Source organism: Mya arenaria, chromosome 12, assembly GCF_026914265.1.
Source record: "Mya arenaria isolate MELC-2E11 chromosome 12, ASM2691426v1".
NCBI lineage: Eukaryota > Metazoa > Mollusca > Bivalvia > Myida > Myidae > Mya > Mya arenaria.
In genome coordinates, this window is record NC_069133.1 from 45,881,422 (window position 1) to 45,901,879 (window position 20,458).

A 20,458-nucleotide genomic window follows, 5' to 3' on the forward strand; every position below is an offset into this window, starting at 1 on the left:
ATTCATCAGTTAGCCTTTAATTGCCCCTTGCTTACATAGGCAATTTAAAGTTTTTGAAATTCAGACATGTCATGTTCAGGTCAAAACCATGCTCATGATGTTTTTACAACCAATTTAATCTACAAAGACTCACTGTAGTTGCACGCAATACACTTTCATATACACTCCAGTTTTGGAAACATTGATATTGTGCAGGTAAAATATAACAACTATTTCAAAATGTTGTCAGTAAAACATTCACGCGAACATGACATTCCGAACGGAGACTTAACAACTGCCGCATTGTGCATTAAATTGATAAAAAAATCCAGTCTACAACGCATTGTGCATTAAATTGATAAAAAAATCCAGTCTACAAATAAAGATCGCGCCATACACTCATGTACGTATGTACGTACATGCGTTGTTTTTTTGTCAACTAAATGTTTTCTCTGCTTGGTGATGATAACGTTATGAGTCACAAAATTGATAACAGTGGTTGGATAAAACTTATCGAATCAGTAAAGGGTCGCAACTACGTTTGACAGGATTGCAAATTCAATTTTAAATTATCTCCCTTGTATGCATGAATCAGGATTGGCGTTCACGCTTTCAAAGTTCCAAAGTTTTACCATTTAAAAAAAATCTTGAGCAAAATCATCAATCAAACGTGTTTCTATTTATACTATCACTAGATTTCTCTGCTTTTCATAATTTAATTAAACAGTAATAGTTTGACACCGTGGTCATCCTCCAGGACCCATATCTGTGTTTAAATTATGTCCCCTGTTGCATTGAATATTACAGAACATCTAAAGATTCTTTATGAACATCGACACGTTATTCTCCCCAAGTCTGGTGATGCCATGTTCCGTTGTTTGTTTTGAACTTGGGTGTATTTGTAATTGTATTACCTTAAAAATGTACAATTCATTTTTATTTCGTGCTCAAGCATCACCTTCTTAAGGTAAACAAGAATGTATTTGCCAAGTATTGCATTAAAAATCATACCTGTTTTACATGTGTGAATGTATAATGACTAACTGTTAACCCCCCTTAAAAGTTAGTTTTTGATCACGTAAAACTACGTAAACATCAACCTATCAGGATCTCTCTCACAAGAAAGCAATCTTAAACCATAAGACTTAAAGAAAATACTGCATTTAAGACAACATATTCAAGAAAAGTAGTGTAAAGCATCTACAATTCACAAGCACTCAGACAAATGAAATATAGGGGTATGAACATAACACAATGTACCAAACAATTACTTCCAAGACTGAACACAATTTTAGCGCACCAAGTACTTTCTAATAATCATAATTTCCAATAATAATGGCAATAATAATAAAATCGCACTAACATGTAAAATATCATTTATTGTAAACGTTTCGGCATAATGCCTGTCACAGTACATTTTTTCAAGAATATTGATGAAACTAGTGTTTTAAACGAAACTGTCATATTTAGTTTTATTGTTACGTACATACAATACACTTCTGATACAGTATCAGTTTTGCAAATTATACTATTTTTTTCTATTAAAAAGTTTACAGGATAGTGGAAAACCGTACAAAAGGCAAAACATTGTTGTTTTATGAAATATTAAAAATCAAAAGAAAAACAACTTACTTTAATTTTGAAATCTAAAGGCAACGTATATACACATGCTTTATCCCTTGTTAAAGCCTAAAAGGAGAAATGGCAGTAGATGGCAACCGGCTCAGTATAGCCTTACTACTTAAAAAATACAGGTGTAGAAAATTCCTCTTGGTGAAGGGGAGTCACTATCTGGCCAATAGCATATGACATCTGTCCTATTGTTAAACTTTCGAACCTAAGGATGTCAGCCCGAATGGCTATAAATATTTGGACTTGTTTTTCTGTTAATTGATTGCTAAAATACATAAGTTATGAACTACAATCAGTTGATCCTTCAAGTTATGAAACAAACTCACACTTGTTCTTTTATTCTAATAGTCTTTCATCTATTGAATTTGCCTGTTATTTGTATTTATCGAGATATCTTCAGACACTTTTTTCTTTGAATAAAGGTTCAAATATCTTTGCAATATTGTTTTTGATTAAACATTCAAACATTCATCTGATCGGGTTGTAACTAATGCAAACTACAAAAATATCCTTAGAGTCATTATCAGAATATTATATTTTGCGCTTTTATGCTTCCTAGAAGGTGGATTAATGTTTTACCTCTGCAGCAAGCTATTGATTTGTATCAAACAATTATCGAGTGCTTGCTCTCAAAGGCGCCATTATGCTTCGCAGAACTCATTATACTGCAGTAAATTAATACGCGATTTCTGCAATTCAACGAATGTCCAATTAAATTGCTTGCTTTAAATGAAAACATAAATACTTCAGTGGAAACAAATTAGAATTATGGATTTGCCGTGCTATGATTTGATTACAATCAATTGCGACGGCAAAGCATGTTTGGTTTTGCTGTTGCACAAATAAAGCGAAATTGAAGAGTATTTGAAGCTGCGTACTTAAGTTCTTGAGTTTCCAATTGAACATCTGATCAGTATGATTACATCAGGAGATCAGTTTGTATTTCGAATTCATTATTACCCTTTCGGTAATGCGTGGTAAAACTATTGTCATCGATGACATTTACAAATGATTGATATTGCTGCAGAAAATATCATCAATATCCATTTGGATGCTCCAAACAGAAACAGTAGACACTCTCCTCAGATGACACTGCCAGAGGTCCCCGTGTCCGCAGGTTTGTGCCAGGAGTATTGTTAGACTATCTCTCATCAACCAAAATATGTAATAATATTTACTGGGTCTGATAACATGTTGCCAATTATTGCTTACCAACCATTTTTTATCGTAACATCTAACAGGGTCTGATAAGTTTGTTTAATGGTACTTGTTGTCACACAATCGTTATGGCAGACCTTTACAAATTTACATATTTGAAATGATGATGTCCGGTTATAACTATATGGAAGTCACTGAATAAGACACGACATATTCCCCTAACGTTTCACTCGTGTAAAAGAAGTACGTAATAAACTATATAACATATGTAATCTAAGACAGACAGGCAATTTTCTGGATCACAAATTGAATCAGATATTTATTGTCATGATTGTTCTAACAAGGACAATTATTTTCGACTGGAGACACTGCTGAGGAACTTTTTTAGTAAATAAAGTATAGTTTATTTGAAACATAACTACCGTGTTACTTGATCGATCGAACATTATATTGGTAAAAGGAATCCGTCTTAAGACTGTCTGTGTTACCTTACTTGCTATACTATATTGAAAAGGAATGTTTTCTGCATGTGTGTGGTAATATTCTATTCATTTTTTCATTGTCTACAAGGTGATGCTGGCCCCGATTAAGCAAATAATTTTAAATTTCGCATATATTCATAAATGTTAATACGAGCTTGAGGTGAGTACTTACTTTAAATAAAAAACCCAAGGAAAAAAACGAAAAGTTATCTTGATGTCAAATGGAGAAGACCACGACTGCCATTGTGATATATAAGTATCCAACACAATATCATTTTGCATGTTTTAAGACGTCAAGTGAAAAGTACGTCGAATTCGATCATAGTTTATATGGATTCATTTTAGCTCGATTGTGCGAAAAACTGGAAGCTGATATACCTCCCTTTTGAGTTGGTTTCCTGGTCAGAAATCTGTTCAGTGTCCTTTGTTGAGAGATAATGAGAAAGTTCCCGTGGTAGTCAGTCGGGGATCAAATTTGACATCTCTTGGAATTTTCTTGTCATTTTTCTAATCCTCAATTAAAACACTGATCCATACGCAGAAATGGTATCAGCATAAATATGCATGCGATTATAGCAACTTCGGACGTCTAGAAATGTATCCACCTGCTTTATCTACGATGTTTATCGTTTATCTAACAACTTTTAACGTTGCTATATTATCTATCTTGAATTATTGTCCATCCGATTGTCTTAAAGCCCGCGACAGCCCTAGAGGAATTCATGCTTATAAAATTGCCCATTATTTGTATATGTTGGTCGTCATCAGACAAAAACACATCGGTAAGTGTTGATGCGAAACTATTGATACATTTTTAGTATTCTGTATACGACATTATATTTTACGCCTGTATGCTTTCATGAACGTGGAATATTTGTTTTACGTCTGTCGCAAGCTATCGATTTAAATAAAACAATTATTAAGTGCATGCTCTCAAAGGCGTTATAATGTGACACATAATGACAATTTAAACTTTCATTACCGTGCAGTAAATAAAAAAATCGTTTCTGCAATGTCACGATTGGATCGTCTGCCTTTCATGAAAACATAAATACTTCAGTGGAAAGCAAACTAAAATATAGATTTGCCGTGCTATTATTTTAAAACCAACATTTGCTGATTCGACGCATGTTTTGTTCTTAGGTTTTACAAATAAAGAGAAACTGAAGGATATTTGACGCTACGTACTTCAACTGTATTGATGTTACCAATGTATCTATTAGCCAGTATGATTATATGTATATCAGATTGTATTACGAAATCATTCCGGTGCCCGTTAGAAAATAATTTCACTTGAGAATTTCTACAAATGACGTAAATCGGAGCAGCAATTATTGATATCAATTTGTTCAATGTATTAGGATGGTCCAAGTATGTAACACGTGATACTCTGAATCAACATAAAAGGGATGTTAATTTCATATTAGCGTGTGTTTTTTTAAATCGTATGTTATCCAAAAATACAATGACAACTACAGGGCCCAGTAGTCAAACATTAAAATATACACTCAAAATATAGTAACAAGTCAAGTGTCCAAACGACAATAATCTAGAGACACAAACACCAAATACACAAAACGTTAAAGACATGATCATGAATAAAACATGTTCAGGAAAAAAAGAAAGAATGAGCTCTAAAATACCGGAAATGCTATGCCCACATACGAACGTAGTATAACAATATTGACCGAACTACATATACGGAACTATTTTGGGCATGTTTATGTTGCATCTTGACGTTTGTGCGAATAAATAGGACAGATAATTAGTGTCAGACTTTGTAACCAAAGAATCAATAGACTACTATTAGTGTATTAACTCTTTTCCCAGACACGAACTGTGAAAGAAAGTATTATCACGGTCTCATGCTAGTTGTATGATTAGTTTTAGATAAACAATGTCACACATCTTGATGCAATAAAACTTTTCCAATGCAATGGATAATACAGGGACAGCACCCGTAGCAAGAAAGATTATTGATACCTTTTTTTTTAAATTTTCCGGATGAAATTAATTAATACACCGTTTTCCCACTATCAGTTTGGATTAACGTCTGGAAACGCCTATCCAGGAATGTGGGAGGGTATGCAATATTCGGCATTTAAATCAAGCAATATTTTCTAAACCTTTATATACCGTTTTGTATACTATAAAAGGAACATTATCTTGTATTACACCAAATTTTAACTGTTAACTGATTGTATTATTTAAGAACCGGTTGCTTAAAACATTCCAGCAAATAGCTCTGTTTTTTTCTGTTTTTGTATTGATGTTGGCGGGTCTTGACAATTGGGAAGTTTCTGAATAATTCAGGACATATTCATCTTGTCAGCCTTTTCAGGGTCAACAATAAATTATGATGTGTGAATAAATACAGTCATGGTCCTAGTTTTCTGTGCGAAAACTAACCTCAAGCATAATATTTCAATCCTTGTGCTCTGGAGAAACTATAGCTTAGTACCTTTTTGGAAGATTAATTGGGAAGTTATAACATTATTTTGTAAAATTTGGTATCCAAAGGAAACTAACTTTTAATTGCTTTGGGATCTTTGGCATAACCCATAACGTACAACGGACGGTTGAAAGTAGGCAAAAAACAACGTTTCATTGTATACAAGTATATTCAAAGGATGGCCCGCCGGATGTTTGTATTTTGGAGGAATCCGTAACGTTTGATTTGAGAAATTGATATAATCAGGAGAAAATATTTTACTTGTGTAGTACGAAGCCAGGTTAAAGTCCATAGAGATCAGTTCTTAAAATCCCTCTGGCTCCAACTTGTCATTGTCTGATCTATAATAAAAACGTTGATCCATAGACAAGAGTGGTTTAACCATTCATTTGCATGTAATTATCAGGCGTCTGTGTACGTTTACATACTTTCAGGAAAGTAAAGTGCAATATCTACGATGAATATCATGTTTTCTAAGACAGAATTTTGTATTTGGAACAGGCCTACATATGTTTGTGAGTTATATTGCTATAATATTTATTTTTATATATGTTACTTCATCTGTCCATTTGTTCATAAAGTTCTACAATAAAACAGATGAGGTGCAATCGACATCTATATCTATATCATTCACGTGTCATATAGAATTGAGCCTTTATTAACATACGTGTACATGGGAGGAGTGGTATGACTAAGCAGTACGTATTTCAAAACTACACTGTGATATTATCTCTCGTTAGGGGCACGCAAAAGGCTGACTAGGGAAAATGATCTAAACTTTATTCTGCCGAACAAATGGCTTGAATATTACACCAGGGAAATAAGCAGTTCGTTTGTAAAACTCGTATAAGGCAATCATAAAAGACAAATTATATTCATTAAGAAAGTATTAGTTAGGAACGATATATTATGATGAAGTGTAAATGTTTATTTTATGTATTCAACAAACGTCTTGGTAAACCAATTATCAACTCAATTGTAAAAATATTATTATGCATGGTCAAATTGATTGAAAACAATCAACTATAATAACAATTAGACACGTTGTAATTTAAAACACTTTTAGCGATTTATCTGTTACCGCAACTTTGTCTATGATCAATTAAATTAAATAGTTCTTTAAAACTGAACCTTGTATACTCGATAGAAGCAGTATCACTTATCTTCATGGCAGCGACATATTTTTGTTAGACTTTAAAGCATAAATTTTCCCTTCGTTTTTAATCATTTCTACATTTTTTATGAGATATATGAGCTTATTGTATAAGTCTCTTCATCTCCATTGATTGATTTGGTGATATATATTAACTTTATCTCGAGTTTTACCCTTTCCCAAAGATGAACCACTCCATCTCTTTGACGATATTGGAAAGCCAAACAATTGATTCCAATTCAACCAACATCAAAATAGCAGTAATGCAGCCTCTGTGTTCTTCATATTTTGGGCTTGCTATATGGTATTCCGTTTAGATACACAACTACGTAGTTTGCATTGTTTTGTTTGGGTCAAATATCTTTTTCAATAGTTAATCTTTTTCGTTGGGCAGTAACATTTCATTGACAACCGTTTGCGAGAACATGCTTAAAGTTTATTTCATGTTATATGTGAATAATCACATTTCTAACGAATATAAGACAGATGATAGGATTTGTTTTCGCTTTTGATAGGGTAACTTATATTTTACCGAACGTTGAAAAGCAATCCAAGGATTTCAGTCCTACTGCCTTATAACATACTGCAGAAAACGTCCAATACAGTTTGTTGTATTGTATCAAGTCTACTCCTCTCCCACGTAACGCAGTTCACCAATAGTATTCTCAAATTGCAAACCACCGGCTAATGTGTACGATCAACTCCCAACAAATACAACAAGAATACTTTCATTATTGGATAACATGCAAGAGGTTGGCACCTAAGTGAACGTCTCTTAATATATTGTTAAAAAGCCTTGGTTTTAAGTTGTACAGTTCAGAGGATATACTGGAACTTATGATGAAGTTTTGTTTGATATTGTGTGTTCATTGACAACTAAAAACGTGTCTACTCTTAGTATTTCAATAACTAATTGCGATGCATTCAAGGTACTAATTATGGTAGTAATTGTGGAACTATGTTGCACGTGAGTTATGACGTCATATGGTACACATGAAGAGTTTGATGATATACCGGATGTGACATTTGTTTGCAACAACAGGACTCCAAACTCACTAAGGTATTTATATTTGATTCTCAAAATGCAAATACATAATTCAATATAATATTTCGTCCAAAATTGTTTTAACATAAATTCATTGTTAAATACTCTCACTTTACACTTATTACACATGCGAGATCACCGAATTAATCAAAATTAATTAATAAAAAATTATAAAAAAACCTTTCCTATTGTTTTAGTTGGTTAATAAAATACATAAGCAAACTGCCAATAACACTTAGAATACAAAATCAATGCGTAGACTAGGTCGCAAAAAAACTTACTATTACTTACTAACGTTTACTACAAACACTGTTTGGAACCACATAACCTAAAGGACAATAATATTTTTTGCACATGTTGTCATTAACTTAACATACAGGCACAATGTCCAATGCCTGATCCTAAAGGGCCGGAAGATAATGGAACTATGGTGCATGAATTAACCTGTCAACTCCTGAAACACTTTAATTAGCATATAACCGCAATATAAACAAAACATGCAATGAACTTCCCTTAACGAGACTCTTAATAAAATATTCATTATTTCACAATGCCCTGACATGGAAAAAACCGTTAAAGCATATTCATTAAAGTAAATCTAATTTGCTATAGAAAGTGAAATGAATAATTTACATGATTGACTAAACAGTGGGATGCAATACGCCTATTAACGTTTTATGTTGTACCTGTTAAATATTCATTATGGAAAATAGTTTATGCAAAATCTAATGTTGTTCTTGAAGTTATATTTTTCCAAACATTGTTTGAAGTAAATTAGGTTCTTGCATTGGTATTGTAAATTAAGTGATTTTGACAGAGTGCGTGTTCGTATTTTCTTCGAAAGTTTTAAAAGGAACTGTGTGAAGGCAATGCGAACTATGCGAGCTTTTTAAAGTCATACAGCATATAAAATCACCTTTTCTAGAAATTTAAACTTTTTAGAACTCGATGCACGTATTGATATTGTCATGTTAGGGCTCAAAACGGATTGCCTTTGTTCATTTTGTCGCATTATCCGAATTCTGATTGGAACAGTCAACGCTGCAGGAGATTAAATCCCTCGATAAGCGCGCAATTAAATGGCATATTGAAATTGAAAGTTAAACTGTGATCAAATTAATGTTTTGCTCTAGTGCGTATTCATTCAATGGTAAAGTATTTTTTCAAAAAAAAATCATGCTTTAAAATATACACTGTTTTGGAGTTGAGTGTTTTTTGTTGTACACACGACGCCAGTGGTAGTGTACTAGTATTACCAATCAATACTTTACATATTTCTTATCAACATAACCACTAGTTAACCATCTTAGCTTTGTTATTCTAACCTATTGTTAAAACCTTAACCCTAAAGTCACATGCATTGTCAAGACATGTTGCGTGCTGTTCAGGTCAAACGTCGAACATGCGTGCAACCAACAGCAAAGCTTGGTCACGAACTATTGCAATTTTGATGAAAGCTCAAAATGTGACCGTTTAAGTCTATGGAAACTTAAACTATGGTATCAACATATGAAAAAAAAACAATTGCAGCTGAATTACGATTAGGATTAAGACAACAAAATGTTCAGTTCGTCTAAAATTCCCGACTTTTGCCGTTGCCCACAAGACAGGTGGAGCTAAGCATTGATCTAGGTGAGTAAGTCTGCCCTGCTTCTTGACATGTCCTTAGTTTATTCATACAGTGATTGATATTTGATTGACATTATTGCTGTACTCGTGCTTCAAGCTTTTTGTTTTTGCTTTGTTCTTATTTCACTAGTTTTGATAAAATAAGAACATTTTATCTTTTATGCGTTTGTCATTTTTAATACTAAAATTATCATGAAATAAAAGACAAAGTATGTAGTCTAGCATTAAATAACATGTCTGTTTAAATGGAAAGGTTTGCAGACATGTTATTGTATGTTAGACTCCTACAAATAACCAGGGGATAAAACTGTACTTTTCCGGTGTGATTAATGGTGACTCGAGATAAGATTTCGCACGTATCTTGTCATGTTGGTGTTGTAATAGTTTTGTCTGATATCATAATTGTCTATACTGATGGATTTAATTTTTACAGAAAGTTCTTGTTTGAATTAGATTTTTTTTTCTTTTTAGAAGACTTTAAGAAGACCCGTCTACGTATATGATAGTTTGTTTTCATAGTATTTAACATACATCTGCTCTTTTTCGATTTTTTAACAGAAGTCTATAGGATGCATTAGTCGAAAGATTATCATCATGGAAATGTTAAATGATCTTACAAAATATCGGAAAACAAACGTGGGAGTAAAGATGTATTAATTTGTCTGTTAAATGTTCACTGTTTCCGGCGAATAAATGGATTTTCTCTTTAAGATAGAGGCAAATTGAACATTTGCATTAGAAAAACTTCATGGTTTGTATAATGTATCAGCCCAAATGTACTGGAATTAACAGGCAAAAGCTGAAAATGAAAGTATCAATATCCGCTAATGTTTTAAAAAACAGCTTGTTGCCGTCTACGGTGACATGGTAATTTCCCGGAGTATTGAAAACATACGTCGATGACAGAACATAAGGCTTGTTTTGAGAATGTTGTTATTGAATTAAACCTGCAAGTGTTGCCAATTCTGTGAATATCAATCAAATATGAATGTAGACAAGTGATGTGTTGCATGTATATTAAAGTCTGCCCAGTGAGGAACTTGAAAGAAATTATCTACAATTAGAATAATCGAGCTTTTTATGCAAAGCTTTGTAGTTGTATTTGGTGCTAGACAAATCTACTTAAATAGTCATACAAAGTTAACAGCGAATGTGTCAACCTCAACATGTTTATTTTTTCCCCTCAGCATCACATATCTCGCGTGTCTGTCATGTCCAGGTGCCTTATTGAAGGACCTAATTGTATGTTATATCCGCTAATATTCTCCAAATCTTTAGAGATGCAGTAATTTCTCTGAATGACAAAATAGACATCTTGTTATGAGAAGACAGTTGATTTTAAAATAAAATAAAACCCAAATATGTTGCCATTGCTTTGGATGTCAATTTCAATCAAACATGGTTGTAGACAGATGATTTGTTGCATGCACATTGAAGTTTACTTAGTGATGGATTTTAAATAAATGGTCTACCCTTGGGTTAATGAACTTGTTATGCAAAACACGTAAGTTATATACAGTGCAATGCAAGTCTACTTAAATGGACATAAAATGAATGTGTCAATTTCAGTATGCTACGTGTTCCCCTAAGCATCAGAGAGCATCACAGTTCTGGCGTGTCTGACATGTCTAGTTACTTGTTTTAGGTCCTTATCATATGTTATTTACGCTAATGTTCTCCAAATCTGCTTGTTTCCGTCTTTGGAGACTCGGTAATTTCCCGGGATATTGAATTATACGCCAACAGCAAATGAGACGGCGTGTTGTCAAAATATGGTTATTATTAAAACCAATACATTTTGCCATTGCTATGAATGTCTAAATCATTCTAAACGTTAACATTTAAATACTTCTGTTATACACTTATTTTCATTTGATATAAAAGAGAAAGTAAAAATGGTGATGTCTTAGAAAAACAAACTCAATGGGTGTGTATTGTAGCTGTTAAAGTTACTGGTACATTATCATATCTTTTATAAAGTATAGGGCGAGAATAGGAATGATAATGATATACCAGTCAGCTATGAATTTTAATGGTAACATAATTCTCTCTTCAGGACGACGTGCATAGAAGAAAGCGAGCCACTTAATGAAAATGGACGTGCCAACATAAAGGTAAATATGTACGAATTAAGGCATATATGTGAGTTGTTTAGATGTTAGATTGCCTTTTGCACTTGTTCTACCAATGCCAGTTAATGTATCTGTCAGCAATACGTTTTGAAATGATTTTAAAATTGTATATGACCACCAGGTATCATAATTAAGCATTATTGTAAATGACTTGATAAACTGAGAAACTTAATGGTACATCGGATACCTTAAGTATTACCAGCGTCTACATCTACATTTGCACAAAAATAAACGGTTCCTCTTAATATCTCCACGTCTTTCAACGAACATTTAAACAGACACTGTTTCTCAGTATTTGCTATAAAGCTTCTTCATCGTCAATATATGTGTTGTATGCTCATCTTTTTTCCCATTCTATGCCGTGTTTTACATAGTCATCATCCTAAAATAAATTAACACGAAACGTCTGTTAATGTCAAATCCTGTCAACAAGACTTTATTCAGAGACTGAACAGCAGTAATATTTACATTCCGAATCAGTATTATGCTCCACGTAAAATTGCACAAAAAGATTTTTATAAATTAACTTTCCAAGACTATCACTCTTTAATCAGATTTGTGAAATAATTAAAGTGTCTCAAAAACGCGATTAGGAGACAATGTACTAAATTGGTTCCTGTTTCAATCATCGGTTGTTGGTGTTAATGTTCTTTTAATATACAGGGCATAAGCTGTTTCATTAGATGCGTACAATCAAGGTGCTAATGTCATACTTTGTTATCAATGTATTGTTGCAGCCTCTTTTGCATGTCCACACATGGTACTAAACAGCAGCCAAATAAATAGAAATAAGGCAGTTTTACTCCCAAGTTTAGTAGTTAAAATATTTGTCCATGAAGACAAAATTCTTACAGCAGCTGGTAATTGTACTTGTCCAGAGTGAGTTAAAAATTTCATGTAGATCTTAAAGTGACGCGCTTGTAAAAAACATTATATTTTAATATCTTTGGCTGATACATTTAGATGTAAGCATGCCAGTAGATTCATAGATTCATTCAACATAAGTTTATACTGGATGACATATTAAATGGAATCTAAACACTAGTTCAATATTAACAAACTTAACCAACATATAACATTAAAAATCAGTCTTATCCTATACGATAGGCGACCACATAAATTGATACTAAACTTATGTTTACAAGTAATAAACATGATTATCAGTGTTGTTAATCAGGTAAAGCCTATACGGTATGCGAACAAACTAAACACACTTTGATTTATCAAAATAAGTCTTTCCTAGAAACGTGAAGGTATTCTCTCGGATACAAAAACATAGTTTTGGAAGTTTAGCACGCAATTTTCTAGGATAAATTAATTGTCAGAGCATCCAATCGGCTTGGAACAAGCGTTAAATATCTCATTTCATCAGACTAGTGCGCTTAATGCGATCATTTGTTTTCGGGATGATCTAGGAGCAATCAGAAAAAAGTCACTTGTTAGAGACAGATTGTGCTGTCAACTGGCAAGGGGAGTAATCAGTTTATTAAGATCAATAATGTGGGACACTCTGGCTAATTTGGACATCGAGCTCCGCTGTGTGCATACATCCTGACCGTGTTGGGAGACATACACACATTTCTTAAACCTTGTGATGTTTTAGAGCAAATAAGTAAGACCAAAACATAATGTTAAATTACAAAGGCCGAACAATTAATGACAAAATTAAATAAAAAAGTTTAGGCCTAACAGCCACAGAACGGAGTGACACACAACAGGCAGTCGACATTTGCATCACAATATAAGCATTGATAAATATTGGTTCTAAAAGTTCATTTTAAATCATCAAATCAACACATCCTCCTGAATTTGTTTATCAAGTATATGATCTTAATAAAGTGAAACAAAACCATGCATGTGGACCCACCAAGCAGCAAAATACATAGAGGTATGTATATGCAACTGGTATTCAACTGAAAACCGTTAATAACAGACCACCTTCTTATAAATATACTCAATTTAATAATCATATGTTTATTCAGTTCTTTTTATAAGAAATGGTATGATCCTTCATTATCAACTTATTTAAAATATACCTATGTTTGATTCAAAGACTCCGAAAACTTTAATACCACAACAAAAGAGCAACCGAACAGAACTCAAACAGGACACCATTAACAATTTCATTTCTACGATAAAAAAACAAAAAACTAAAAATATACAAAAATTGAAAAAAGGCATGAAATGTCTTCGGGGGAGTGGAGTTCCTTTCCCTTACCCTTTTTCTACTCGCGTCATAAGTTTGTTTTCCAGAAATTTCTCTGCGCATTGTATGTTTTGGTATTATTCGTATCTCCGAGGTATTGTAAGACATGATGTATGTCGGCTCTTTGACACTGGTCAGTTGTAAAACAGGCTTGATTCGAGTGCCTGGTCATAAAAGAGGCTTCCTTTGGAATACATTATTGTTTCTTATTGACTATATTCTGAATGCGTTTGAAGATGAAACCATGTATTTTACGGGACTTTGTATATTGACATTTGTTCGTGGAAGAAAGTGTAAATAGGATATATTCAGTGAAGATTAAATTTTCCTAGTGGATTGTTGAGTCAACTTAACTGGACATCGGTGATAAAAAACCTTGTGATGTTTACATGATTGGCTTTAAAGAGAACATACTAATTTTACAGAAGGAACATGTGAAACACCAAATACATATTGAACTGACAGTTTCATAAAAGTGACCACAATAAACGTTTGAAACTAGTTGAGATTGCTGAAATACAGTTTTCACATGCATTTCTGGAAGTGATTTCATGTGTACCAAAAAGCCATTATTCTGTATGATGGTCATGTGATATTTTTACGGTCAAGTCTGCTCCAGGAAATACCGTTCTTTCTTCTGTTCCACATTAGGAAATACTTGAGGGTATGTAAGATCTTTTATCACAATCCACTATGTTTAACAACAATGAACATACCGTTATTTTAAACCTCATTAGTTTGATCATGTGTCCGAGAATCTTACAAAATCAGGCATTAAAGTTAAGGATCATATAGACCAGATGTGACACATAAAAAAACTGCCAACACAGCGGCAGATGATTTTCGTCGGTAAATTAGAAAATAAGTGTTCTGACATCCAGTTTTAACATGATGATGTGAATAACGGAGATGCGGTGTATTCTTAATGGGATTCAGATTTGATAAATGTGGAAATTCGTGACTTTTGCGAAATTTCAAAATGACAAAATCTCGTTGTTGCAAATCGATGATGTCAAAGTTATTTGATGTTTTTCAAAATAGATACGACTGACATGATACCATTGTTATTCTAAAATGTCAATTAAAATGATTGAACAAATTGATTTGCGATTTAAACATGAGATTTAAGTACCTTTAAGATGAACAATGATTAATATTTTGTATTAACTCTCTATAAATTGCTTCACATACTTAGGAGTTAAAGCGAAAAATATATTGAGATAAGTTGACTTGAATGGAAATGTCACTTTGACGATGCTAACATTTCTCTTCATACAACCCCCCCCCCCCCCCCCCAATCAATTTCATTTAGTGCAAAATGACTATAGATACTGTAAAATGATCTACTTGAAGTTTTTTTTAAAGTATTGTTTAAATATATAGGAGAATTTAATCAGCTTACCAATCTAAACGTGGATAAAACTGAAAAAAAAAAAATCGGCTGTTTCGGTATTGCACACTTTCAGGCTAAAATTAATGCTCGCCTTGGAATAAAATGCATTTTTTTCTACATCATAATGCACATGCATGGTTATATTTTACCTTCAATACATCCGTTCAACATATTATCTTTGCTTTATCGCACGCAAATGTCTTCAGCTGCTAACGTTTGAATGTGAACAAAAATGTTTCTTTATTTTTTTACCTACGGTTGCGGTTTTGAACGTTACCTCACAATTTCTTTCATAGATTCTGGACCGGTTACTGTTTATAGCATATGGACTTTTGAAAAGTCTAAAAATATATTTTGGTTTTACTTCCACATCCTAAACAATCAAAATATGTATTGCCATTGTCAACATCATTGGCCTCTCATCATCAAATGTCATGATGAACATACATCTATTGCATTATGTAAGATTGATGTATTCAACATCTTAAGCTGTTGTCTTACGTGCGGAGTTTATTTGTTTACACCCTTTTTTAAGTTGTTTCATTTTCACTTTTCCATGTTTTGTAATCTTATTCTTATTTGGTCGCACAAAGGCATTCACTTTTATTTATTTGTTCGTTTAAAGTTCGTATTTGCATTGGTTCCATTTCTTTGCATGTTTGTTTCTTGTTTTACCCACTTTGCACGTGATTGCTTTTCCACACCGTCACTAGGGCAACAAAAATAGCGACTACAGCGAGTCGGCACGAGGGCTGATCAAACATTTCAAGAACTCGACCTACAATACCATTTCCGGCGCTTCAAGAGGGGAGGTACTTAAGTTATGAGAACTAACAAAAACTAGTGTATGAACTAACACATCTTGGCATTAAATGCATGTCCTTGATCTCTTTTCTCTGTTTTGGTCGTTAAAAGGATATATACGATAACTTTCAGAAAGAAGGTTATCTGACTGTACATTTCATATTCAAACAAACAAATGCAACGTCCATGTACCAGAATAGCACCATTCACCGCGGGTACACTCGTCTAAAACTGCAGCTTACACCGTAAACACAGTTTATCACACACTATTAAAAGTTGAGTTTAACTGTTCAAAGCGTTTTGGATGATACAACATGACCTATTTTTCAATGTAATTTTAAAATTAAAACAGGGTACAACAGATTAATGTATTAGGGTTAATTGGAACTGCATTGGTATGATGCTTTGTGTTTGTTGTGTTCGATATTACGTATGTTTGCCTAAATTGCATCGCATCAATTGTTTTATCTTTTCAAGGTCAAGAAAAAACCTAGACATACTGACAAAAGCATGTTTCGCTAACAATAAAATACACAATACGTGCATAAGCAGTTTTATACTGTATCCGTTGATGTAAGTATGCATATAACATAAATAAGTTCTGCACAATTCCTTGATTGTCAACTATATTTGTCTAGATAGTTCGGTGGCGGTGTGGGTATTGGTAGATCCAGGAATGCGCTTCCCTATAGCGCTTAAAATACTTGATCATAGGTGCTGGACGGAATAGAGTCAAGATGAAATTCAAGGATAAGCAAATTAGTTTTGGAGTAAATAAAATGCAAACAATCCTTACGGTTAAACTTTGTAATATGTTTGGTGTTAATAAAATAGTACACGTGTTCGTACATGCAAATACTGTATTTTCTTCTTTGTACATTTTCAATCCAGGATCATTCATTGATCGTGTGCATTATTCTGTAATAGAATATCATCTTTTAACCAACGGTTTCATTATATTTATACCAAACCCAAATATGTTCCAAAGGTATTTGTGCTGGAAGGATATTGTTAGCATATAGAATTTCTTTCCGGATTCTGGATTATGTACATAACAATAAACATTCTGAGCCTTTTCCTTTCAGATGCAGGAGTCGCCGTACGCAGACAATCGGTGGGGCTCTGAGGATGATATGCTGGAGTACGAGGACGGGCCTCTTTGCACTTGTGGTCCGTGTAAAAGGCGGCGCGCTCTGACGGGCCCCGAGAAGGGCCTCATCGTGCTGGCGCTCGTTGCTTTTGTCGTAATTATTGTGCTCGCTGCGCACATGGGTGGGAAGGATGAGGTCAAAGGTATACAACGATTAAATAAGGACTTCTTATATTTTGAAAGCAAAAGGATCCCTTTCTCGAAAGTTCGAGGGAATGGTATTTAAAAACATTTTATTGCTATGCTTGAATATTGACTTTATTCTTAGTGTTCTTCAAATATTTACGATCACTGTAAGACATATTAAAATTGTTTTTCTTTCAAGATATTCAGATATCAGGAACTATTTCCCCCAGTACCGCCTTAATATGAGTACCCGGGTTGCTTGCTAGCGGCTGACTATCATTCCGCCCTGGGCTCGATTGCGGACCCTTGTGAATACTCCAACCAGATAACTTTGTACGACTTCTTTTCCAGTACCGCCGAAATGCGAGTCCCCTGGCTGCCTGTCTGCGGCTAGTTCCATCCTTTCTGCCATGGACCCGAGTGCCGACCCCTGCGAGGATTTCCACCAGTACGCATGTGGTGGTTGGCTGCGGGAGACGCCCATTCCACCCGGGTACCCCATGTGGGACCGCTTCCAGGAACTAGCGTATAAAAACTGGTTCATGCTCAAAACATTCATCGGTAAGTAATTATTTGTTTAAGAGATTAGAGAATGCAATAATTAAGCTTTAAAGCTACTTGTTACCTTCAACTAAAGAACCATACAATGCTCAAAAATATGAAGCGATAAATGAATGCCTTAAAGGTCCTTGTGATTCTCTTGCTGCACATCATTATGATTAGTTTCATTTTTCCATGGTCCATATTTCACTGACGCATTCATTTTGAGAATCAAGACTCAAACCTATCAATCTTGATTTTCTAGGAAAACATGTCAATTGATGGTGAAAGAGCTGTACATCTTATAAACAACTACTTAATTTTAATATACCAATTATCCTTCGTTAGCACGGATGATGTTGATGCATTTTTGTTAGATTACCCGTTTATCACTTGCAGAAACACACAAAATGGATGGAGGTGCGCAGAAGAAGGTGCGTGACTTTTACAGAAGTTGCATGGCAGAAAGTCAAGTGTCGCGTGCAGAAACGCTCAGCGAATTTCGATCACTGCTCACCAACGTCACTAGTGGCGGCGGGGCAGGGGCGCTCCCTGGAGCAGGCACTACGCATCAGAAATGGGACATGACTGGAACGCTACTGTCCATACATAAACTAAACACCTGGCCGCTATTCCAAGTTATGATTGGACCGGATGAAAGAAACCCGAACGTCAATATCATTAAGGTACATCGAGTCGCAGATCTTAATTATATCTAAAATGTCAATATTCAGACAGCCATTTCAGCATTTAATTCGTCACGGATATATCAATATCAGACACACACTTTAATACCTCGCTCGAATTTGCCTCACTATATTAAACTGAAATTTAGAGGAATACTATTTCTCATTTCTGCAAAGAAATTCTTTGGAAGTAATCCAACCAATATACTTTCAGATTGAGGCTGGTCACTCGCCGTTCCCGTACAACATCTTCAAACAGGAGGCCGAGAGGGCGCTCAATGAACGCAGCTCAAACAACACAGACAGGTATCAGGCACCTCCTAAAAGTACCACTTAAACAATCAAGTGAATGTGGAAGTCTTATACTTTCAGACCATACCATCCACTTCGGTCTGCATCCAGGCGAAGAATGCAGAGTACTAGTACGATCATAGTGCACATGGTTCTCAGAGTGTGACGTTCTTTTCTTAATCAACATATTTATGAGTGTAGTTGATTAACGAAAAGTATGCATAACGTTAGATTGTATTTTGATATTTATTAAGCTATTTGTAAAGATTCTCCCTGACAATAAAAGTGCAAAGAAATTTGCATTTGAAGCATTTAAGGAGATGTTTATTCGTCCAACTTGCAACTTCTTACAAATCATTGGGCGCTTTCATTAAGAAAACTCAAGAAACTAATTTATCCACTGATAGTTTTTAAGCAAATTAAGAAGTCACCAGAAATACAATTTCAGATTACAACCGGTTGAGTGCAATTATGGATATTCTAGAATATAATTACAGTAACAAATGAGGTCTGGTATCTGCTTGTCTTTTAAATGGTTCTTAAAATATGGGCAATATTTGAATAATTATAGGTCATTTGCGGTTGTTGGTTTACCTCGTGATTATGAGTTTGGTTTTTGGAAAAGTATGTAGGTCACACTGCGAGGGAACTCTATACATTACAAGTATCAAAGAGGAAAATATATCGGTCGTTTGATTTATTTTGAAAGTTTGTAATTTATTTACTTAAGAAATGAATGAAAGAGTCCCATGAACAGCTTTGTTTAAAGAACATAAACATATATGTTTAAAACAATGATAATATTATATTAGTACGTTAATAATTATCATTACAAGAACATCAATATCAACGGTGTAGAACCTTTTCAGTGTCAACGGCACTGATCCCGACGCTACATCACAACCTCAAGTAAATGGAACCAAGATCGAAATGACTGACAACAAGACAGACTCCACAAACCCTGAATACAACATCGATACCACAGACACTCCTGAACCTACCACAACGAAGAAAGCACACATTAAGGATACGCATCCACATCCAACGGAGAATGTAACCGAGGTATGTAAAAAGCAATGTAAACGATTCCTTGTCGTTAGCCCCCACTAAATAAATCTCATATATATTCTGTCAATTTATCAAAATGACCACATTAGTTGTAGGAGTCTGAGATGGTATAACGATGTTTTAATTCCCTGCTATGTGCTAACAAAAGAAGAAATATAACGTATTACACTGAGTAGACACTTCCGAATTGGTCTAATTTGCCCTCATTTACGAGTAGAACTATTTTGCGGTGCAAGAACTTTGAATCTTTGTTTCAATGTTTCAATCTTTGATCTTTAAAAATTAGTCCAAAAGAATACATGACATCTCTTTGAACTCGTACGGAATTAGTGAAGACTTACACGTCTCTGAATCTGAAATAGACCCACAACAAAATACAAAAGGTGTTAGAAATACGCTGACATGTGCTTTTATTTCTGCAACATAAACGAAACGCCCTGAAACCTTTACAAGAGGTATGTAGATAAGAATATAGCGTATTGATGCAACAAAAATTAGAACCAAACGTTTGTTTTCAATAAGTTGAATGCAG

At 34.1% G+C, this 20,458-nt stretch overlaps 1 protein-coding gene across 10 annotated transcripts in view; it reads left to right on the forward strand.

Moving 5' to 3' along the window:
- The window catches only part of LOC128211677 (endothelin-converting enzyme 1-like), a 74,139-nt gene that overhangs the window by 42,851 nt on the left and 10,830 nt on the right, over window positions 1–20,458 (forward strand). For 4 of the 10 annotated variants that reach the window (XM_052916684.1, XM_052916686.1, XM_052916683.1 and 1 more), the window contains exons 2-8: window positions 11,587–11,644; window positions 15,975–16,073; window positions 17,151–17,358; window positions 17,693–17,902; window positions 18,281–18,567; window positions 18,782–18,873; window positions 19,728–19,920. In XM_052916684.1, the coding sequence (XP_052772644.1) occupies window positions 11,587–11,644; window positions 15,975–16,073; window positions 17,151–17,358; window positions 17,693–17,902; window positions 18,281–18,567; window positions 18,782–18,873; window positions 19,728–19,920 (1,147 nt within the window). Of the gene's footprint in view, window positions 1–7,609; window positions 7,917–11,586; window positions 11,645–15,974; window positions 16,074–17,150; window positions 17,359–17,692; window positions 17,903–18,280; window positions 18,568–18,781; window positions 18,874–19,727; window positions 19,921–20,458 lie in introns of those variants that run through there. The other 6 variants (XM_052916689.1, XM_052916690.1, XM_052916691.1 and 3 more) reach the window with 3 other exon arrangements.